The sequence below is a fragment of the Pleurodeles waltl genome, chromosome 8, assembly GCF_031143425.1.
Source record: "Pleurodeles waltl isolate 20211129_DDA chromosome 8, aPleWal1.hap1.20221129, whole genome shotgun sequence".
NCBI lineage: Eukaryota > Metazoa > Chordata > Amphibia > Caudata > Salamandridae > Pleurodeles > Pleurodeles waltl.
In genome coordinates this window covers 460,478,015-460,502,585 of record NC_090447.1, presented here as the reverse complement: position 1 = coordinate 460,502,585, position 24,571 = coordinate 460,478,015, and the positions used below count along the sequence as shown (strand labels likewise).

The following is a 24,571-nucleotide window of genomic DNA, read 5'->3' as shown; positions in this document are numbered from 1 at the left end:
ACTCAATGCAACCTGCAACTGAGAGGGGGATCATTTTCCAAAACTCCATGTTCGGTCTCAGAGTCCAGATCGCCTTCGCAAAATTCCCCTCAAGTACGTTAGTTGGGTTTTGAAAGATTTGTAGCCCCAGGTATTGCAAACATCGGGGTTCCCATTGCAGCATCATCAAATTCCATGGAGGGTCACAGTTTGCCAGTGTGGGAAACAAGCAAGATTTCTACCAATTTATTCTCAGTTCAGAGAGCAATACAAATTTCTCCAGCACCCCTTGAGCACCCTTCAGGGCCGCTGATGTGTTCCCCAAAAAGATCAGGAGGTCGCCTGCAATAGCGGGGTGCTGTGTTCTGATTGGTTAAATGTTACTAATTCCCTCTAGACAGTGACACAAAGGGTGCTGAGGAGTGCCCTGCATTTCCTGATGAGTCTCCTGGACTAGACTGAGGAGGGAGGAACTGACATTTACACCTGAAAGGGCTGTGCCTGTCCTCACACAATGAAGTCTCCAACCCCCTGGTGTGTGTTTGGGGCCAGGCCTGGCAGAAATGAGTATAGGTAGTGGACCCAAAACCCCAGGTGTTTAGAATACTTCTGGATCAAGAGGAACCTCTGCAAAGGAGAAGAGCTGGAGAAGAAGCACTGACCTTTTGCTGTGTGTGCTTTGCTGGGTTGGCCTGCAGTTGCTGCTTCTGTCTTAAAGATGGCAAAGACTGGACTTTACTGTGTATCCTGCTTGTGAAGATTCTCCAAGGGCTTGAACTGAGCTTGCTCCCTGTTCTGAAGTCTCAGGGCCATCAAAGACTTCCTCTGCCAGCACCTGGGCTCTCTTGCTGAGACCCCTACCCTGCCATGTGATGCCACATCCAGTCCCTGGGCCCTTGAAAGGAGACGCTGGTGAACCCAAGGTGAAAATCCACGCACAGGAGCCGAGTGGCAGAAAAACAGATGCAGCACCTGCATTGCAGCTAACAAATAGATGCATTGCGGCTAAAAAATAGATGCATCACCAGCTCAGTGCAGATTCATCGCAGCCATGCGTCTGGATTTTCCATGCATCATCCCTGGGCGTCAAAACCTGCAACATCACCGGGGAGTCCTGAGGAGGCTTGTCTGGAAATTGACGCATCCCTTCCCTGCGAGGAAAGAATCGACGCATCGATTGCCTTACGGAGAAACAATCGAGGCACGGCCTCACTTACGAGTAAGTAATCAATACATTACTTGCTTTTCTAATGCACGCTCCCCTGTGCGGCTTTATTTTTGACGCACCAGGTACTTTGTGCTAAAACAACACATCCATTGATTTCTATGGATGAAGACTCTTTTTGCTTTAAAAATTCATATCTTAACTTGTGTAAGTTGGATTTTTATTGTTTTGGTCTTGTTTGATTTAGATAAATATTGGCTAGTTTTCTAAACGGAGTCCTTTTGTGGTGTTTTCACTGTGTTACTGTGTGTGTTGGTATAAATACTTTACACATTGCCTCTGAGATAAGCCTGACTGCCTGTGCCAAGTTATCAAGGTGGTGAGGAGGGTTACCCTATGTGTGTATCTCCCCCCGACTAGAATGAGGGTCTCTGCTTGGACACAGTGCAAACTGACTGCCAGTCAGAGACCTCATTTCTAACACAATGTGTAAAAAGGTGAGAGTCCCTCAGGAGTGACGTCCTCCCGCCGCCCTCTCTCTAGGAAGTCCAACATATGGTTCCCCTCTGCTTGCTCCCGGAGGCCTATCACACAGATTTTGTTCCTCCTTGACCTGTTTTCCGCGTCTTCGGCCAATTGTTCCAATATCTGGAGTTTTCCTTCTATAAGTGTGAGTCATTAACAGAAGGCCAGCACGTCAGAGGGAATCTACGCCATTGTTCTTTCTGTTGTGATAACCAGTTCCTCCAGCCGTCTGCGGTCATCTTTTAAAATGCCCAGCTTCGCTCCCAGGATGCTGAATTTCATCTCTAGTACTTCCCTGGAAGCGGTGATGGCCTGCACAACCACATATCAACCATGGAACAAACTCAATTTTGAATACTTAGAAAAACAACTAACATGCAACACATGTCTAGACACAATGAATTCAGTTCAAAAGCTATAGCAGTGGCTCCAGGAACCTTTTGATATTCTAATACCACTAAAAACACAAAACAGGACAAAAGAAAACAAGCACCTTGAATAAATGCAGAACTAAAACAGATAAAACAACAAATTACAAAGCTTCATTGCACATGACTCAAAACAAATAACAATCAGGACAAACTTCACTTACAGAAACTTGACAGAATATACAAGTCAACAATCAAAAAAGTTTTTTAAAAAGGTACTATTCAAACAGAATTCAAAATGCTAAATGTGCAAATAAAGAATTGTATAAAATTATCACTGAATGTTGTAAACCTTACTGCACAGAAGGAATGTATGCAATTCTTAAGAATTTACTCACAAACTGGTAAATCATTATTCAACCAAAGCAACCATGTTGGACTTTAAAACAACTGAAAACCACCCACAAAAACCCATTTCCAATAATCGTCTCTGAGGGTAGGCTAACCCAGCCTCTACATTTCTTCAAACAACTATCAGAAACTGAATGTATGCATCTTCTCAAAGCAAGCAGGCTAGTCTGCTGCCCTCCTAAACTTTTCCCGCCAACAGTTAAAACAACCATCAGTAATTCTTTAACTACAAGAGTCTTTCTAGAACACTTAAAAAAGGCATCCATATACCCATTATTAAAGAAAACAAATCTGGACCCACATGACCCAAACAATTACAGACCGATTCCAAATCGACCTTTCCATCGCAAACTAATAGGAAGAACAGCATTCACCCAGATGTCACAATTTGTTGAAGACATTTCCATAGTTTCCAACTTTCAAATAGTCTTCAGTCCAGGAAGATGTACAGAATCTGCCCTTATTGCCAATCGGGATGACCTTAAAAACAACGTGGACTGGAACATGGTTGCTGCACTACTTTTCTTGGACCTTTCAGTTGCCTTTGACACAGTTGATCATGACACTTTAATCCAAAGACTCTATGAAGCTCACATAGAGGGGACTGCTCTCGACTGGACCACATCCTACCTTTAAAACAGAACAAATGTCATCCATACTCCTCCTTTCTCTTCCAAACTGTACTTCACAAAAGCCAGGGTCCCTCAAGGCTCTATCATCTCACCCACGCTTTTCAACATCTACATGAAGTCATTACTGGCAAGGATCAATGAATTTCAGCTCAAATGCTGTAACCACGCTGATGACACACAAATACTTTCTAAATTGGAACGCCCCAAAAACAGTGAAAACTCAAAAATCTTCAGTTGCTTCCAAGCTGCTGATCACTGGATGACATGGAGCCCGCTCAAACTGAATGTGTTCAAAACTGAAATATTTACATGTGGGGATTGGAAAAATTATGACCCACTCTGTACCTGGCCTGACGATCTGGGACCACCTCCTAAAATATCCAAGGAAGTAAGAAACCTTGGAATTATCATTCATTCCAAGCTAGTGAATGCCCGAGTGGATAAGGTATCAAGCTTAATTACTATGAAAACTCTGCAATTCATCTTCCCCCACCTGGGATATCCACACAAAGATCAAGCTACTATCTCTCTTGTACTGTCTAAACTTGATTATGCCAATGGCTTCTACCACTGATCATCTTTATCAACTATGAAAAGACTAGAGCAAATTCAGAACTCTGCTGCCAGACTACTACCACATTTAAAACCACAAGCCCACATCGCCCCTGCCTTGAGGGCCCTACATTGGTTACCATTTGCCAGAAGATCTGCCTTCACGCCGCTTTGTATGACCCACAAAGCAGTAAATGGAACAGGACCATTTCCATCAGGAATAAAGTCACCAAATACATACAACAAAGGAACCTCCACTCCAGATTGGCACCTTGCCTCAGAACACCAGCATATAACAATAAACATGGGTGGTACCTCTTTCCCCAAACATAAGATCCACACATGCTGTCTTATATTCAGAAAACTACTAAAGAATTGTCTCCTTCCTACATAACCACCAAACTCAAAACACAAATATACAGCATATGCCTACATATGTATTTATGTATAATTCGATTATATGTATGCATTTAGATATGTGCACTTTTTTGTACATATATATATATATATATATGTATGTATATATATATATTACTTATGGCTAATATATTTTATTTCACGCTCAACATGTATATAGGTCACTGCATAGTTTACATATAAGTTATTTGATTATATGCATATGGGTCTTTGTTTTCATTTTATTTGAACTATCACAATGTGTAAATATGATCATAACAATTCAATATATAAGTACTTCACTACTGAAATATTGGGGGAAATATAAAATTAAAATATATATGTATAATAAATAGATTAAATATAAATAAACAACCAAAAAAGTTCAACCCAAAAAATCTAAATATATATATATATATAAACTAGCTTTATGTACAGCAACACTTGAAAGCTAGAGTTTCTATCTATCCATACATGTACATATGGGACTTTATATGATACAACTTTATATCTCTTTATTATTTTCCATATATATATATATATATATATATATATATATATATATATATATATAATGTACCTTCCTATATAGTTATGTATCTATATATTTTTTACGTTACTTCTACTGTAGAAATAAATTATAAAAAACCCTTCAACTTTCTCCAATTCACTACTCTGTGCATCATCATCAACCTCTTTCAATATGTCTTCTACTACCACTCTCTGACTTTTTCCAAACGTCACTGAACTACTGTGATCTCCCTAATAACCCTTTCTACACTCTTCCCTTCTCTATTACTCCTTTGACTCATCCCAAACCTATTTTACTACTCTGATCTCCCAAATAACACTTTCTAGACCAGTGGTCCTCAAACGTTTTATTGTTGCACCCCCCAAAGAAAATAATCATTCCCCCCTTCAGAATTTTTTACAATTATCCTATTAAATTGGCAATGTTTAAATGTTTATTTGAACATTGCATTTCAGTTTTGTTACCTTTTTAAAAATGCAAGAAATACTTGACTGCCAAACTTACAAACTAGTCAGGCGGGCATCACTAACGTGTAAATTACCCAAAGTGTGATTATTAGAAATGGGGGTGGAGGTTCTGAAGAATATTTGGAGCGCCTCCCCCTGACACCTTCTTTCAGACAGGATATAAATGAAAAAAATATGTTAGTGATGGTCCATTACAGAGCGGTTTACTGCTGCTCATTGTTTCTGCTTAAAACAAAGCACTTTTATCAGCATAATGCTTCTATAGGGCATAGCCTGGTGCCCCTCTTGGGATGACTTGAGGCCCCCCAGTTTGAAGACCCCTGTTCTAGACTCTTCCTACCTCTATCCCTCCTTCATCCCAAATCTTATTGTACCAATATGATTTTCCTAATAATCCCTTCTAGACTCTTCCCTTTTCCATCCCTCCTTTGACTAATCCCTTAATTCATCCCAAACCTCATTGTACTACTATGATCTCCCAAATACCACTTTCTAGACTCTTCCTTCCTTTATCCCTCATTTATCCTATTCAATCCAACTAACAGACTCATATGTCCATGCTCAAATTAACAACTTAGATTTTCCTATAGTAATTCACCACTAATTCACTGTAGGTTCCAGATTAGTGTGCTGCTTGCTGAAAAGTGATTCAACGTCTCATTAGGGCTAGTAAGCGCTATATAAACACAATTACCATCACAAATTCAACTGCCAAATGAGGGTCCAGCACTTATTTTTCAGCATCAGACATTTACTGAGAGCAAAACAGAGAAAAACGAACAAAGTGAAAAGAAGGAAAAGCAAAAAAACAGAAAAACCATCACAAAGGGGGAAAGCATGAACCTGCATGTGAGGTGAAGGGGCAAGGTGTGTTTGGTAGTGAATTAATGAGGCATGAGGTGGATTCAAAAGTACGCAGCCTTGGTGTCTGTCTTGCCGTATTTAGTAGGGCTGGCTGCAGTCTTAAGAGCAGAACTTTGGACAACGGCATCCATTATTTTAAAAATTAAGCATTGATTGACAAGTATGTTTGAGGGGCCAGTCAGAATCCTCCTGCCCTACATTTGTTAATTCTAAAGGAATAAAACAATTCTGAAAAGCTACTGGGATTTGGAAGAGTCACATTTAAGAATGGGAATGAATGGAGTGAGGGAATCAAGTTGACATTGCAGGCAAACTAACATTGCAGGAGGTCCTCAAGGCGCCTGCATACCTAATCTAGGAGGCTCCCCGCATTCAGAAGCATATGACTCCAGTGTAAGATTTTAGTGATTTCTCTGAGACTTCTTTAGGCCAGAAACATGTTGACCATGACCAGTAGCTCTGTAGTGTAGAAAATAACCCCACACAGTTCCTTGATACCTACACCTCTAATTGGAGCAATAGACACACATTCATTTTTTGGGTGGGGAACTAGATCATTATACTCTGTGCTTTCCCATATTCTGTTTTTAATCTTGGCATAGGTGTTGGGTTACATTAAAGATAGTCACCTTGGGCACCTGTAGTCAATTTTAATGGTTTTTGTTACAGCCCCTTTCCATCCACTCACCACCCCACCGGCATTTTTTTTTTAAAGTTCTCTGGAAAAGAGCCCTCTAGTAGGGCCTCTCAACCATTGCAGTGCCGGCCTGATGAGGAGCATGGTGAGGAGCATGGCCCGATAACGAAGCATGTCACCTAACGGTGAGTGAGGGCTATTGTTCCTGCAAGGCTAATGCTTGTGGGGACTAAGAAGACCCCTACCCTAATTGGTAGAACGGTATCTTTTCTTTTGGGACAGTGCATCTCAGTTTAATTATAAGCTTAACTGGACTTCATCTTGGTAAGAATGCTCTTGAGACTCTGAAACTGATGATTATATTTTCAAAACAATATAATGTACTGACTGCTGACACTTTCTAGCTCAAATGTTTTAAGGATTTTATATTGTTTTGTAATTTAAAACCTGCAAGTAGGGTTCGTAAAGGGCTGAATTAGACTACTACAAAAACGGACTTCTGAATTCACTCATTCGGACACCTCAAGCAGCAGAACGTTTCGGTCATTCAGACACCTCAAGTTTCATTCATTCGAAAACATCAGGTCTTTCATTCGGACACCGAGCGTAATTCGTACATACACACGCCAATTCTGAATCATTGAAACACTTGCCATTAACACACCACAAGTCGCACACTTTATCTGAGATCTCTCCGATTCAGCTACAGCACTAATGTGAGTGCGCCTTGCCCGCTAACCCTTAACAGTAGTTTCACGCCATGTCTAAAAGTGTAAAGCCCCCAAATCACCGGGGCACTAGGCGCTATGCTCTGGGTCTCGGTGGGAGCCCTGCTCGCGTCTCTTGGGAGGCCCCGTCAGCCCAGGCACCTCTGTGTGGAGCCTGACCTGGACTCGGGAGGCGGGAGGCGGGAGAGCAGATCCATGTGCTGCGGGGAGGAGGCGCCAGAGGCCGCTAGAAGGAGGGAGGAGGATACGGAACTTCCTCCCTGGATGCCGGAACTGTGCTGCTCGGGAGCCGGGCTACGGCGTCTGCGGGAGGCGGCCGGAGCTGGTGCAGGGGGCACCTGCAGCTGCGCAGGCGGGTGCCCACTTGGGGCTCACGGTGGACGTGATAACGCTGGACTCCGGGACCCGGGCAGCAGCCGCCGCACCTCTCGTACCCGCCAGAGATGTGGTTGAAGCCAGAGGAGGTGGTGCTAAAAAGCGCCCTGAAGCTCTGGGTCACACATAAGTCAAATAACTATTTCATCCTTCAGCGTCGGAGAGGGCACGGGGATAGCGGGGGCCGCTTCACTGGTACGTGCTCTAATAATTGCTTCCACCGCTCCCTCTTTCGTCATACATATGGGGTAGAATGTATGTAGCGATCGATACCACACCTGTGTCCCCAAGTGCACCTTCTCAACACCCTGCCTTCCATACCACTTTCAGTTACCCTTCTTCCTTGCCACTCCTGCGCCCCATGCCAGCCCTGGACGCCTCGTCCCCAAGCGATCCCAGACCTTTTTATCACTGCTTTTCCTATTATTAAACCTGTGCCCCTTTGCCACCTCTTTTCCACTCTCAAGCTCGTGCCCTCCTTAACACTGTGTTTATGTACATTCAGATCATGTAGCACGCTCCATGCCGCATCAGCTGCCCCAGAGGTTGGGTAACGGGGGGTAGAAGGGTCTGTACAAAGCGATGGTCATTATGGTTTGCATGCTCAGTTTATGAAGTCCATACTTGTTGCGAGCGCCGTGTTGTATACCTCTGTTCCTCCTATTACCTATGGACTGTCATTAAAACTAGGTCTGTGCTGCTGATAAAGGTACAATGACAACGATTTTCACACAAACACATCATTTCGTCACGTAAACTGCAATATTATGCTAGCGCCTACCACCGTGTTTTTATTATTTAACATATTTCTATAGCGCTGCATCAAAAAGTATTAGCGTACTTTACACAGAACAAGAACTGTTGTAAGCAAGAAATTATAGGTCGTGAAATAAGTAGAAAATATCTGATTACGCTGATTGCGGAAGCTGGAGACAATGACCCTTATTTTTGTTGCTCTCTAAATCTGAATTCTGGCTCAAATTATGTTTGCGTTCAATTTTGTACTCCAAGTTTGTGCACAGTTATCGCTCTCTAGGCTCTTTGCCCCAACACAAATTCGAACAGGTATACATTTCAAAATTTGCACAGGTAAAACCGGACGGTATGTGGAAACTATATGGATTTCAAGTATTGCCAAACTACATATGCACGTTAATCTATTTTTGTTTGTTTGACCTATCTAACCTTGAATTTGCTGGTAAAAAATCCTGGACAAAATGCAAGCTGCATTAATAGTTTTTCCCAAGGGCAATTTTTATTGGCCAATTGTAATAAGCCCGTGGTAGCTTAAGGTTCAGAAATGGTTCTGGTGAAGATGGATGAGATGAGATTGTACAAGGAGAGGATGTCCAGTTGATTTATTGTGGAGGAAGAGAGCTCCATAGGTTACTTGCTCGGCCACTAAAAGATTGTTCAGGGCTGAGAATGTTTTCAATTTTGTGATTTAGATTTGAAATGAGTCTTTTTTTCTGACACCTCTCTGTCTGCTTGAGATAGCCAGCAATTTGGCCAGATAGATGTTTTGTTTTTTCAGAGAGCCTTATTCGTAAGGCAACAGATATTAAATTTCTTCCTGGCTTACATTAGAAGACAGCCTAAGTCTCAACACTGAGGCATTGTAGTCAAATTTCATCTTGGCTAAGATGCGTGAAGTCGTAGCGTGAAGAACAGCTTGGATTGGGCTGAGAGTTAACTAGGGAACACCAGCCAGAATGACTTTGCCAGGGTCCAGGCGGAATATAATTAGAGTATGTGCTTTTTTTTGTTTAGTGTTGGGATGGAAGGTTCTCAATTTTCTTGAGTGAATGAGAGGGAAAAAGTGGCCAGATTGGGCTACTTTCCTAATGTGACATGGTAGCAGAAGTGTTGTCAGAGGTAAATTCCCAACTATTTTATAGAGATGGAGAGAGAAGAGGGGAGCGTGTTCAGCTAGAAGTGGAGATTAGAAATATATGAGAGGAGGAACTCATTTTTTGTGGATTGAGCATGAGAAGGTTGTCAGTAATCCACTGCTAGAGAGTCATGAGACAAGTCAAAGTGTTAAAAATCCTTATCCATTAAGGACATTCTACCAAAAGCTCAGTGTCAACAATATTCTGTAACATGGAGACTCGAGATCACCAAGAAAGGAAGGTAGTGCTTTAAGGTAAAGAATAAATGCTGGAATTGTTGATAAAGAGCCTTGGAAGATGCCACGCATCACTTGTGCACTGTCTGAGATGTAATCTTCATGAGCTGGGTGTGGTGAGATGACAAATATGAGAACAAATTCAGAACTTTATTATGTAACCCAGTTCCATGTTACAGCAAAGTTAGTGTCCTGTGATGATTTACATTTTTGAACCCTGTTGATAGATCACATAAGGTAAGTAAACACAGGTCATGCACATTTGTGAAGTTATGCACTGCTTTTATTTAGGGTGTCCTCTGTGCTGAAACCAGATGAGAGCTCTTGATTAGTAGTTGTGTAGGTGATTTACATGAATATTCTTGACTTGCTGTTTTGAGACTCTGTATGTAATGGCTTTTTATAGCTTTGAAACAAGCCTGAAATTAACTAGCATGTTGGGGCCAAGGTTGGAGTTTTTACTGTATGGGTAAAAGAGCTAATTTTTATGTATCAAGAAAAGACATCTTAGGTGAGCGGTGCATCGATCAGGAGACACCAGACATTTTTGAAGAAGTGAAAACTGGACTTGATAGTACTAACAAGAATGTCTCGTTGGTAGTTACTGGGTTTGAGTTTTTTTAAACATTGGGATAGGTCGCCTGGGAAGATGGGAGCACCCTAGGGGATTTTTTTGCATAGATTTTGTTCAGTTTGGGATCAATTGGGAATGTTTTTGTCTGTCTGTCTTATTTTTTATTTATATTTTTTTTTTGTGAGAAAGAAGAACATGTTGCATTTGTTAAATGTTGGTGGCTTGTTGGAATGTATTTAATTAGGCTTATTGTGGTGTATCTATTTGCTTGACCCACCATTTTGCCTGTGCTCGCCACAATATTGTGCATTCTGCAGTAGCACTCTTGCCACATTATTGCACCTTACAAACTTTTTTTTTCTTCTCATCTCAAACTTACACTTGTCCTCGTAGCAAAAAAAAAAACCCAAAAAAACATACTGCAAAGGTTTTACTGCCACATTGTGCCTATATTCCCAGTATCTCTGGGGTCTCCAACCTTTTTTTGGTAGTAAGACATACTCATGTAGTAAAGGGACCACATCAGACAAGATTATATGAGTGGCTACCATATACAAGATTACTAGCCGTGATCACCTCAGTGCATCAGACATGGTTGCCAGCAGTAATGTAAAAGAGGCTTTGTCAAATTCAAATTCCTTTACATGGGTAATACATGACAGCCATAGCTGCAATGCCCTTGGCACCATGTTAATGATATTAGTAATAGGGTTCCCCAGAGCCACATGATTTATCACTCAAATATCCGCTTTAAATGTATGTTGGAAATTCAGCCATTTTTTGGCTTATGAGTTCTTAAAGTGCATTTTTGTCTCAAATGTGCACCCTCGATTTTGGTATTCATGTATTAACTGAACCAAACTAAGCTTCTAATCGAGCAGACTGAGCTGCGCACAGGAGACACTTAAAGGAAGCTGGAGAGCTGCCAGTAGCTCACGAGCTCGCTTTCAGTCACTGTTGTTTTGCTGTCCGCCATATTATTACCCTGCTGTCCACTGCATATTGTACTCACGCTTTGTGCCACGTTTTGCCTCTCTCTCTCTCTGCTGCGTGCTTTCCATGCTGTCCACCATGGTTCTAGCGTGTTTATATACTGTATTCTCTGCCACACTATTGCTGTGCTTTAAAAGCTTTGCTATTCTCCAAGGCGTTAAGAAAAGTTTAGTTCTGCATCTCATGTTGTACCTTCCCAGAATTATCTGTGTGGCAGCACCAGAAAACATTATTTGGTAACATTACAACCCAAACATAAACCTCTACCACATTATCGGCATGTTCGCTCCCATGTTCTCTAAAGGTTTTCTGCCATGTTATCTATTTGCTTCCAACTAGTTTACACCTGGCCACATTTTCGCCTGGCCTCTCAATACATTAGAGTTGGTCATTCTACTCCGTTCTCTCTGCCACATTAGCCCCATCATCAGCACTACATTATCCCTGTGCCCACTGCCGGATTTAGCCCCCGCTCATTCCAGATTATTCCCATGCTCCCTGCAAGGTAATGCTCATGCTCATGCTCTGTGCAGCGGTGTTCCTGGTAGTGTTGTGTTATGCTGCCTGCAGTCCTACACCCCTGCTGCTAACCAAGTAGTTCAGATGCCTGCTAACACATACTACCTGGACCGGCCTCCACTTACTAGATATGCTTGTCGCTGTACTTAAGCTTTTGGTATGTTCCCTGTGTTTTCTAGCCACGGTGTCCCCTTGCAGACCTGTCTACAGTTTTCGTGAGTCTTGCAGCAAAAACATAATGCAGGGCCCCCTTGACACTTTTTCTGTTTTTGCATTAAGTACCTGTTTCTCATTATTAAAATAAAGGGAGTTATGGCACCTTGCGCCCTCTAGTGGAATGGCCAAGTAAGCTTTCTCATTAATGAAGACGGGGCAAGGAAAGGTGCCCTCTTCCCCTTTGTGGCTCGCTTTCCACTTACACTGTGCTTTTAATCACATTGTCCCTGTTTTCAAATTACCTTTTTATTACCAGTATTTTATTCTTGTAACAATATCACCATGCTCCCTGAACTATCTGCCCAAACATCAATCAACATGTTAGCCATGTAGTTTAGCCTCCTCAGCGTGTTAAGACTGTGCCCTTGTAATCATCTCATCCATGCTTGTCTCAAGATGTACGCCCCAGTGTTGTCCTGATAGATCACTGCTGCCTTCCTTAGTAACCCATGGGTGATGGCTGGCCATGTGCCTGTGTTGCTGTTTGCATCCTGTATCTGCAAACGGCTGGTTGTTAACCTGCAGGCATCGCACATACTTTGCTCTCGCTCGCGCTGTCTTATGCACACACTCACTTTACGTTCAGTGGTCGCGCAGACTATACAACATGGTTAGCAGTCTAGGCACCTGGAGGCATGCAGTCGAACCACAGGCATACCACTTTGCAAATGATGTTTTATGTAGAGTAACATCATAGTACAAGTATTACTGCTTAGGGGTTGAGGTATCTGTAAATGTCTGTAGTTCACGGAAGGTGCTGAAGGTTTGTAATGTCTAGTAATGGGGAGGGAGCACCAGGGAGTTACTCCAGGTCACCCAACTGTTATTAAAAACTTAAATTCAAAACTCCTAGGTTTCAGGGCCTCAGTCATGGTGGTTTAGCTCTCCGCTGTTAGGTGCAAGTGATGTCCACTATTACCCTAAATGTACATTTTCATCTACATGTCACTGATTAAGGTATCCACTAGCTTGAGTACCTGAGGTGCATGGGATGGAAAAGCGACAGCCCTAGGGTTCATAAAGTGGATTTCTTTTAATCACAAGCCCGCCGTCTCGTAACCAGTGTCTTCCTTTTGCGTGAGAAGCTAAGGAAAGTAGGTCTTTTCCTAGTGTTGTCCCTACCTAGTAAAATGTGGTTAATATGCCACCATAGAGTACACAATTCTGTCTACAGCTTGTCCTTGGACTGTATTGGTAAACCAGGTGTAAGGCTGTGAAAGAGCTTTAAATGTGTTCAGTACCTAAGATGAACCGGTCAGAATTTTCAATCATGGTGCCTTATACACCCTCCAGAGTGTGCAATAAGCTAAAACATAGTGTCATGGATGTACCCATTTCAATGAAGAGTCAACATGTTTCTCTGCTTCCGTGAACTTCACAGCTTTTACGAGGACTGTTAAAAACAGAGATTTTTACTTACTAGTGCCAGCTCGAGGTCGGGGAATGGTTACTCATGGACTGCAGCAAGGTATCATGAATGAACCTCTCCGCAGAACTGCAGCATGGAGCCATCAGCTAACGCTAGGGTCAGAGAGCTGAACGTAAGATGAACCATTTTAACGAAATCCGCCCGACCTCCTCACCCTGATAGAGGGACTCCCCTCACTGCCTATGTAGTTTCCTTGAGTCTCTTTGTAGTACCCATCATTAAGGATTGGGGAGGAGTTTGGTACTAATGGGCCAGGGCTTCAACTTTATTAAAGTTAAAGTGGGCTGGATCACCTCATAGTGTAAAACAGTGGTCTCCAAACTTTTTAATGCCGCGCCCCCCCAGTTGAAAAATAAAAATCATTGGGCCCCCCTCCGAATTTTTCTCAATCATCTGATAAAGATGGCAATGTTTAAATATGTCTAGACCTATTTAAACATTGCAGTTAAGTACTGATATTTTTTTTTAAAATGTAATAACATGCCTCTGCTTAAAAAAGGCCTGTTATCTGTATAATACTTCTTTTGGCCAGAGTCTTGTCCCTCCCCTCACCCCCCCGATCACCTGATGCCCCCAAAGGGGCCCGCTCCCCAGTTTGAAGACCTGGTGTAAGAGATGGGAGGAGCAAGAGGGTTTAAAGAGCAATAGAGATTACCAGTGAGTGATAAAACCAGGTGATTCTTTCTACATCCTGCTCTCTAGTCTGGGGTTGCGTTACATATCAATAATGGAACACTCAATTTATCATGGCTTACACATTTGTTTACTTTTTTAACCATCTCTTGGGGTTCTTAACTGTTCACTTAGTTAAAAGCCACACAACCTGAGAAGAGCTCATTACGTCAATACATTGTGGCGCATGCTGAACTTTGTATCTGCACGTTAGGATGGGCATTGTCTACAAACTTGGTTTTGTTGGTTACATAATACTAAGATCTAAAAACTCTTGACAGGTGGTACTCACACAGTGGTTATTTGCAGTAAATACCCCTCACATTTTATACTGGTGTCCGGTTAGCGCCTGTACTTTTTTTATTTTTTAAGCCCTGCCTAAAGTCTTTGAAAAAGAGAGAAAGTTTATTTAACAAGAAAAGGCAATTAAAAAACTCCGTATAACATATTTTGTTTTCCATATTTAAGAAACAGACGGAACTAATTTACCAAAATTTGCTCTTTCTCATTCAGTGAATATTAAAGATAAATGTGATTATTTCGGCCAGTGCAGATTTTTGTTTCAAACTTAAGTTAGTACGTGGCTTGGAATATGTGGCGAGACTGAGTGATTTGGTCCTACATAATGTGTTATAGTGGCTGAAATTTTGGCTTGTAGGCTCGTTTGTTTAGTAGATTGATTTCCCAGAGCACCAGCAGAGATCTCTGCATGGGTCTGGTGCAAGGATTTTTTACGCCCAAACAGAAGTGGCATTTTGCCATGTATCCTAGTAGTCACAGGTTAAAATGTGGGGAGGCTGCCACACTTTAGGGGTCTATGAGTAAAGCATTACAGAGTTGTGTAAGAATCAAATATATAGTAGTAAATCTGCTTGTGATATCTACTGTATATTTGGTATTAGTCCAAGATCATTGTCTTGTTCAAAGACCACACGGTTTCATGTACCACCTTGTTTTTTTCGTCGATTTAATTTCTGGTTTGGGGAGAGAAGGGTAGTCCAAGGCTGGGAACGCAACACAAATTGATGTTTCACTTCAAACTTGCAGGGCTGAAAGGCTAAGGCCAGGTTGGTAAAGTGCTGAGTGGGCTGGGACACAGTTGGCAAATTTAAGTGTAGGCCGGGGTTATAGTGAAATTGTATAGGAAAGGAGCAGGGCCAAAAAAGAAAGCCATTGGGTCCATGGGCGGGCAGGATATTTATGTGTCATGACTTGGTTATGCCCAGGGAAGGCCCAAAATGGAAGTGGACAGTAGCGGTTGGGTTACGTCTAGGGTTGTGTGGTGTGGGGAAGGAGTAAAGTAGGGAATGAGTCATCTTCCATCATGCAGCTTCCACTCTCCTACCTATGGACTGTGAGGGGCATGGAGACATTTTCGGATAGAGTCTGAAGTTTAATGATTTCATCAGTATTTCAATAGGTATTTTGTTGGACCCATAAGTACGGCCCTACTGTACTTTGGAAAAAGGCCTTGTTTGCCTGGGTGGGCTAGATCTTTCAAACGCACCAATGTGCTAATGTTATGGCTGGAGAGAGTGGGTTCCTCTCACCCTCCACATGGGTTATCGAAGGAAAATGGCGCCAGGAAGCACCAAGGGCTCGACAGTGAATTAACTGACGCCACGCGATGCCAGCTGTCCAGCCAACTTTCAGTCTGCAGATTACTGTGCCCGGAGACACTCTAGGAAATGTATCTACGGTTTATTTCAATATTTTTTTCTGTCGCAGAGAAGACAGCCTGCTCTGTCTGTGATATTTCCAAGCAGGTGGTCCGCTCTCACGACTTTCCATTGCAACATGATGACAAATGTGGCAACCGATTTTCTAATTTTAAGTGGATCGGGACGTTAGCAAGTTTGGAATTTTTTAAAAAAAAATCCTGTTTGCATTGAATACCGCAGTGTGTGTTAATCAGAAAGTTGGGTTTTTGTGACCGGCTTTCCCACATTTCAGGCCCGTGGCTTATGAAAGCCGTCACGGGTGTCTGTGGCAGTAAAAGCCTAAGTGCACTTCTCTTGCGGGTTGCGGTTTCTCATTTTGGAAATCAGCCCAGACATAAGATCAAAAGTCCCCGTTTTTGCTGATCCCATTGAAAGACCACACCTGCTATCGAAATAACAGACATTACTTCCAAATGCTGGATAACATTCCATTCCATGATCAGTTGAAAGGGATAAAAGGCACTTTTTCCAAAAATGTTTGCCAATAAATATTACATACTCTAACAGTTGCCTTCAAATTTTGCGCCACGTACCATTCTATTTTAATAGAATAATTTTTCATTTTTGTTTTTAATGGGTATTTTTATACCCCCCGCCCAAGGCCTGATCAGCGTAGGATGTTTATTTTGACGTGTTGTCCCTTTTGAGGAGGAAGAAAGACAGCGCGCGGATAGCCGAAAGATAAATGGGCAGCCATAATTTACCTCATAGAATTTGTGACGACCACATATAATGCATTGAAAACGCTCAAAGATAACACAAAACTTTTCCATTGCTCTTCTTTTTAAAGATATTTATCCATGTGTAGACCTTTTTTGATTGATATAGAAACGTTATTTTTTCACTTTTAAATCTCGCGCGGAAAATCCTGACCTACATTGCTTTTTTTTGTAAGGAAAATAAAACTTAGCTAAAATATAAACTCAAAGACTAAAGTGCTAGCCACTTTCAGTTCAGGACTTTATACCTTGCAGCTTTATGTCATTTGTAAGTATTTTGTTTTCATTATTTCTCTGGTCTTCAAAATTTAAAAGTATTTTGTTTGATTTGGGCAAATGTTATTGAAGAACTGCTTTCGCTTTGGTGTGTGTGTGGTTTTAGTTTTATTAATTTACTTTTCAGTTGTTTTCACTTTGTGATTTTTAGTTCTGACATAAACACAGTTTTTTTTGTGGCCTCATGTTTTCCAAAAACATTCTTAATAAAAATGTAGGTACCTTCAAATAAGTATTGGATTTTTTGGTTAACCCTATATGTAAGTATGTGGTATTTTTACTGTGTAATTGTACCCAAAAGGGTCCAAAGCAAAGACGCAATCTGCATGTAACTGGAACACAACATTAGTTGGTTTGTAAGAGCGAGAGGGGACTGTTAAGGTATTATGAGTTAGTATTCTTTAAAGATATATATTTTCATCTCTTTCTTAAATTGGAGTAGGGTTGCGGCAGTCTTGGAGAATACAGGGGTGCTCTTCCAGATCCTGGGAGCATACATGAGTAAGGTCTCTTCAGCCAATGGTTGTTCTGCTCACCAAAGCATGGGACAAGGCCTCAGACCATTTCATCTATTGGCTCTTTTCAGTGGCTTCTTGACGTTTTATTTTTCCACATAAACCTAAAAAAGAATCCACTCCAGTGCCAGGGTTGGTGGTTCAAACTTTGTTTTAGTTCTGCTTTTAATTCATGTTTTTTCTCATTTGTTTTTGCTATGAATATTTTTTTACTTTTTTTTTTTTTTTTGTAAGCGTATGTATACCGCCTTTAGACAGCAGATTATTACTTTTCATTCGTATTGCATATGTTTACAAAAAAAGTTACAGGCTCGCCAAGGCCAGTCCGGTTGTTTTGCCAATGGTGGTTTATCTCAAGTCCCTCACAGTACATGATTGCGCTTGTGAGACCAGCCAAAGTTTTGAAAGCCATAGGCTTCCCTAACATAGCCCCCGGTAAGGAGTACAGTATTGTGAAAGCACAGGTTACCTTAAAACAAAGGAAAGTATTAATTTCTTTCCCCCTTTGAAGTCTCTGGACAAGAGTTCGACTAGAGTATCAAGTTGTGGGTGTGGCAACTTGAGAGACTGCATGAATGTCTAAGTGAGGGTTTATGATACAGACCCATTGAAAGTGATTGCTTTGTCATGCATTATTAAGATGTCTACCTAGTATAGAGTGGAATGTAATTGCAGATCAAAGATTCACTAAACATAATGCCTGCCTAAGGTTGCCAGCGGTGACCACAAAAATACTTTGCCTTCGTAGGCTTTGTCTGGGTAGCAGCTTCACTGGCCCAGTCGAATCTCTTCTTTCTTTAAAACTCTTCACTGCCTCCTCAACGCTATGTATGGCATAGCTCTCTGAACAGCTCTCTGATTAGTTTGAAGTCCACCTGCTCATCTATTTCACTTGCTCCTATTGGTATTCCCGTTCTCCAAATCCAACCAGATCAGCTGGTTGAACTTTATCCTGTCCCCAACCTTGAGGAGTAAGCTTGTCTTGAAGCTCAGCATGCAGTCCCATGTCCTGTTAGACCTCTTCATCTACAGCTAACCTGATTGCTAATGTGACACCAGCCGGGGGTAGTTTGGGTACTTTGCATTGTGCTTGTCAGGAATTCAATTGCAGGGCATAAATTGTAGAACTTCATAGGTAACCATGAAATTAAGAAGTGTTTTTCACCAAGGGATTCTGAGTGACATAAAATAGAGAACAATAGTAAAGCTCGAGTTGGTTAAAATGTGACAATGGTAGATGCCCAAATTTAAATTTCATGTTTCTATGCGACTGTTCGGATGTTTTCACATATTATAACCCATGTAATTTTGGATTGCCATCATACCCTGCATAGTATGTGGCATAAACCAGCCTTATGCTTAAACGTGACAAATCTGCTCATTACATTTAGTATTGATGACTGTTTTTCAATAACAATCTAAATTTAATTTGTGTCTTGTAATAATCTTCTATTATTACATTAAACAGCCTAATGCAAACTTTATTTAAAAAATAAATAACATTTCTAGAATAAGTCCCTTCTTGCCAGTGTCATCATTGGGCATCAAATGGAGTGTTTTGATGGGTGTCAATTTAAAATTTAAAATAGGCCACCCAAAAATAATTGTCACCCTCCTGCTGAAATATGAATTAGAAGTAGAGAGAGTTAGCAAAGACGACAAGATCGACACATGTAGTTAATCAGTGACTTAGATCTGTCAGCGCATCTAGTTTGACCTGCAGCTTTATCCTTTGGAAGTCTGCTACTGTACTGCCATGGCTGACGGTCCTAAGAAAAATTAATCAAATAAGTACCAAACAGTCAGAACAACCGGAAGTGAACAGTGGGACACGGAAAAGCTAATAGAATCGATGTCTGTAATAACATAATTTCAAATATAGTTACTTTGCTTTAGAGTCACTTTGCCTGCCTAATAAACATTTCACCAAACAATAAAACTTTTATAGGGTACCTTTTAGAGACCTGCAATTATACGCAAAGACAAACACACAGAACAAAAGTTACATCTATTTTTCTTGTCTTCCTGTTGTGCAGTGTTTCACTTCGTGGTGCGAAACCAGTTAATTGGGCTTTTCCCCCAATCAATTACCTGAATCGGTGAGCGGGGAGCTGCACACTTCACCTTTAGATCACTTGGCCAGATAGTCTGTGTTGGTCTTATTCTCATGTACACACTGATGTCCCAGTTTCCACTCCATCCCAATGCCTCACTCGGCTTTGTCACCACTAGCCATAGGTTGTATCCTTGGAATTGAGGATATTGTACTTGCTCTCATCTAACCTTTGCTCTGTACCACGTTTGTAATATTGTTGAGCTTGCAAGATTCTACCACTGTCCTTCCCATTTGCTGATCCCCTCCCAAACCTCAGAATGGCACATGACAACCTGCCGTTTCTCCGCAGGCAGTTCAGGCTTTGTGCCTTTTAGTAGATACCCACTGGTTGTGGAGGTGTCACCGGTAAAGAGACTCAGTAGATTTGCAAACATGAATTTGGTTTATAGCTCACTTATTTAAATATGATAGGGTTGGAAAAAGAGTGATGAAAGGCTGAAGTTAACAGACCTCAGAATGTAGCTGGTTTAAATTGAATTAAAGTGTGTTGTGGAAATTGGTACACTGCAGATTAAAGGAATATTATAATTCTGTTCATGTAGTCCAGATTGGGCTTTCTGGAATGCTTGATTTTGGTTTGGGGGGGGGGGGGGGGGTCGCCAGTGTTACGATTCAGTATGGGTCTAGTAATTACAGTATCAGTGTCAATCTCAAGTTCTCTTCTCCACAGGCTTCCTTATTATGTTGATGCCACCCTCTACCATCAAGGTAAACCTATCTATTAATTGCAGGTTAGTGGCTTGAGTCACCTCACTCACCTATAGAGTGACACCAAAGTGTATCCTGCTATGCTGTGTCCTTGCCACCTAGGGCCTCTACAACTGCCTGGTGACAACCGTCTTGGCTCCTTATTTGTAACATGCCATGATGTCTTCAAAGTAGAGAAATATCTAGTTACCAGTGTTTGTAGATCAGATTAAGAAATTTATAGAGCGCATGGCTACCCGAAGGCTTCCCAGCGCTAAAAAGTAAGTAAAAACCCATAGCATAAAACCAAGGGATTACCTATGAAGAAAATACGAATGTCTTCAATTTCTTACAAAAAGATAATTCTGAGTATCCTTGGCGAAGTTCCAAAGGAAGGGAATTCCAAAGGTGTGCAGCTTTGACTGAAAAGGAATTACCTCCCCATATAGTTTTCTTGAAGCAGGGAGTGTGGGCCTACAAAGCAGCAGAGGATCTAAGAGGCCTTCCGGGAACATAAAATGACATACATTGCCTAAGGAATCTGGGACCCTTATTATGCAGGGCTTTATGTGTCGTACATATGGCCTTAAAGTTAATCCGTTGCTTTATAGGAAGCCAGTGAAGAGAAGTTCAATGCAGGTTTAGCCATTATATGTCTCGGAGTGTTCTTAAGTAATCGTGCAGCAGGGTTTTGCACAACCTGCAGTCTCCTTATCACATAGCCAGGAGAACTAAGAAAAAGGGAATTGCATCGTTTAAGCGAGACAATATTAAGGCCTGAATGAGGAGTCTAGAGCTTGTCTGGTCCTGGGTTCTATGCCGCTGGTCTGTGCTCAGGGGTCCTATGCCCCAGTCTGTGCTCAGATAGGGAGAAGGGCAATAGGTCTATAGTTGCTCTGCTGCGTAGGGTCGAGTTTAGGGTTTTTCAATAGAGTTTGATGACAGCATGTTTCAAAGGCTGAGGTATCGAACCAGAAATTAAGGATTGATTTAAAATATTGTCCAATATGGGAGAGATTATGTTGGAGGCCAAAGCTAATATATGGGGTGGAGCAGGGTATAGGGGGGATCCCGATTTTATAATATGCAAGTAGTTGATGACAAGAGCCTCGGTCACAGGCTGAAAGAAAGTGAGCGAGACCATTTGGGACTTGAGAATCCTTATGTGGATTTTGATCTATATAATGACCGGGAGTGGAAGGAAAGGAAGAGTAGATATCAATGTTCTTCTGTTGGAAGAAGCCTGCCAAGTTATTACTGTGGACAATGGAGGCCTCTATAGGAATGTCGATAGAGGGGATAAAAGTAAGTTCTTTGAAGATCATAAAGATCTCTTTGTGGGAGTTGGCAGATTGTTCTATTCTGGAGCTATAAAATGTAACTTGAGCAGATTTAATTCCAACATGAAAGGCTCTAATCGCTTCCCTATATTGCATTTTAGAAGTGATGCTGTAATCTCTTCTCCACCTTCTTTCTAATTTCTTACATTTCTTTTTTTGTTCGAGCAATTGAGGTGTAAACCAAGGTTTGGTCTTGTGGCTAGTCCTTCCAACAGCCATCTTAGCAGGAAGAAGAATATCTAAAGAGGTCTTGGAGGTGTGACAGTAAAACCTCACATCCACAATAATTTATGGAGATGTCTCCAGCTGCTTTTAGCTTCTAGAATAAAGGTGACTTGAAATGTGGTATAAGTTACCCCTGGTTGCAAAGTTAGCTTTGGTTATTCTGCAGTTTTCAGGCACTTTCTCAAAAATAGTCTATCACATTTTTTTAGTTCTTGCTTATAGGCTGCTTAACCTGTCTTTTGTTGAAGACCTATGATGAACAGTACTGTACATGTAGTGGCTTTGGGTCAGCCCCTTGCTTGTGATTGAATAGCTTTCCTGTCTTCCCCAGCTACCTGCTTTTCATATGATGACTATTCCCTGCTCTTGGGGTTTTCACCTTTGGTGCATTGCTGCTTTACCATCCTTTTGATTAGACACGTTGTACCCTTCCACTGCTGACATGAGTGACCTAACTTAATTTTTCTTTAGTACTCCTTTAGCACTCCATTGGAGTGTGTGGTTTCCTCACTTTTTCCCCCGCCACTCTTCTACTGCTTACGTTTCCTGTCGGACTTCATCACCTGTTCCTACCTGACCCCTAAATTCCCCCCCACCACAGTGCTTTGTTTTATTAGTATTTTGTTTTCTGTTTCTGACAGTGGATTTGTGAGGGCCTGGCATTTACACATTTCTGCAGGGAGGCTTGTTTCTCCCTTCATCCATGGCTGTCCAGCCCATTCAATGCTCCCCTGCCCGTCCATTCTCCTCTGCTTATCACCTTTCTGGCACCACCACACTTTATATAAAAATGTATATATATTTTTTAATTAATTTTAGAGGGCCCACTGGCCACATAGTGGTTTTAATTAACCATTCTGAAATGGGTGCTGGCCTTCTTTGAACAGTAAGGTAAAGTAAGAAAGAAAATTTGAAAATGGCTGTTAGGGTGTCAGTGGGCATGTGAATACACATACTTTATGTGATGCTAATATGCACTGGTAAAAGTAATAGATCTCTATACCTTGTTATAAAGGGTTGGCCTGTTGGCTTTTCCGGTGTTTAATTCACTATGCTCCTAAACATTTTTCTACTCTGTTGTTTTCCAAAATACTGTATTCTTATCATTTTTAATATTTTCTGTATTGCTGCCGAAAACACACGGATAGCCTGTACTCATAGGTTTCTAGGAGAAGGTGATGTTTTTGGAAGGAGGAGAGGTAGATGTTGGACTACCCGTCCACAACTTCATGCCTCCCTCCCGCTGAGTCAGACGTTTATTCACCCGTGTTAATAACTGTGAGGCATTTACAGTGGAAAGGGACAGAACTATTTTTACGTGCTTCACTGGATGGCTTTGAAAGGAATCTCAGTGCTAGGATACTTTGCCTGTCTTGTGCCCACACTTAAGGTATTTTCACCGGTTCTCCGTGGTGTAAAACACCCCACATATTTGACTAAAGCTACTTTTTAACTAGATTGCTAAGTTTCCGGCTCCACCACTCGCCCACAAAACACAATTAATATTATGTCCTTATGGAGTGATTCTTAGAAAGTATGCGAATCTCTATCAGCGGTTTCCATCTATATGTAAAGAAAATCTCCATTGTATTCCTCAATTCGTGGAAAACTGGCTGTAAGATTATAAGCTCTTTTCATACATGGTGAATCATCGAGTTGCCTCTAAAGTTTGGTCAGTGCCACATACTTCCACATGGGTAAACAGCAACATGATGCACGGTAATAGAAATGTGCTTTTGCAGAGACATAAAATGCTCCGTTTTTTTGTCCCTAACTGCGCGCGCCTTGCACTAATTTAATAGTTTGTGCATAGTGATGTTGTCACTAAATCGTAATTAAAACTGCATTTTGCTCTATATATTGTATGTAGTAGCTGTCAAGGTCTGAGAGCAATGCTTGCACCTTCTTCTGTAGGCCAGATTGCCAGAAGAAAGGGTCACTCTTTCCTGTAGCCATAGTGCGGGCAATGCCTTGATTAATACCTTGGTGAGCAGGTGTCTTCAAGGATGAGTCCCAGAATTGGAGGAAAAAGTCCGACAAAGCATTAACATGCATTGGCAACCAGTAGATTCTGCTTTAAAAGAATGGTGCATGGTAATATGAAGCATCACAAGTAGCTAGCATTGGAATGGATATGTATTTGTTTGGGAGCAAAGCACTGTAGAATAATATTGGTGTAGGTTAAAAGATTAGGTCACAGTTGCACTTTCAAGCCAGACCTAAAAATCCATGTAGGTTAATGACTACCCTCCTTCCATCTGTGGTGCTGAGGGAGAAAACACAATACATCATCTAGATATCTAAGACATTTTAATAGCAGTCCAGTGTCCCTGAAAGTTCAAGCTTAGGCAGATGGATAAACAAGATGATCAAAGCTCTGTGGAGGGCAAGTATTTTTTGTGGAAGGAGACCACTTCTGACAAATCACAACAGCTACTACTGGCTCCCAACACATGGGTGGAGGCAACGCCCTTCTGTGGTGATGCTAACATAATTGTCTGGCAGTAGCTGTACTGTCAAGCCAGACCAGAAAAACCTACAAGGAAATAGGAACTTGAAATATCGTAAAGCAGCAAACGAAAGTTCCAGACACTAAACAGCCTTATAAAAGACAGTTCAGGGTTTGGAATAGTAGTAGATGTCCTGGAGATTCCTGCGGGAAAAGACTTGCGTAAAAATGATGCAACAAAATTAAATACAAAAGGCGAGTAATTGTATTGTAATAGTATGTTCGATGGCATCTGTCGCTGTAGATACGCATGTTCTGCAATAGCTCGCCATCTGGTGTTGGGCCGGAGTGTTACAAGTTG

At 41.5% G+C, this 24,571-nt stretch overlaps 1 protein-coding gene across 3 annotated transcripts in view; it reads left to right on the top strand.

Moving 5' to 3' along the window:
* The first annotated feature begins 7,489 nt into the window (after positions 1-7,489).
* The window catches only part of TBC1D8 (TBC1 domain family member 8), a 411,616-nt gene continuing 394,534 nt past the window's right edge, over positions 7,490-24,571 (top strand). The window contains exon 1 of one of the 3 annotated variants that reach the window (XM_069204407.1): positions 7,490-7,826. In XM_069204407.1, the coding sequence (XP_069060508.1) occupies positions 7,700-7,826 (127 nt within the window). In that variant the 5' untranslated portion in view covers positions 7,490-7,699. The remainder of the gene's footprint in view (positions 7,827-24,571) is intronic. The other 2 variants (XM_069204406.1, XM_069204408.1) reach the window with 2 other exon arrangements.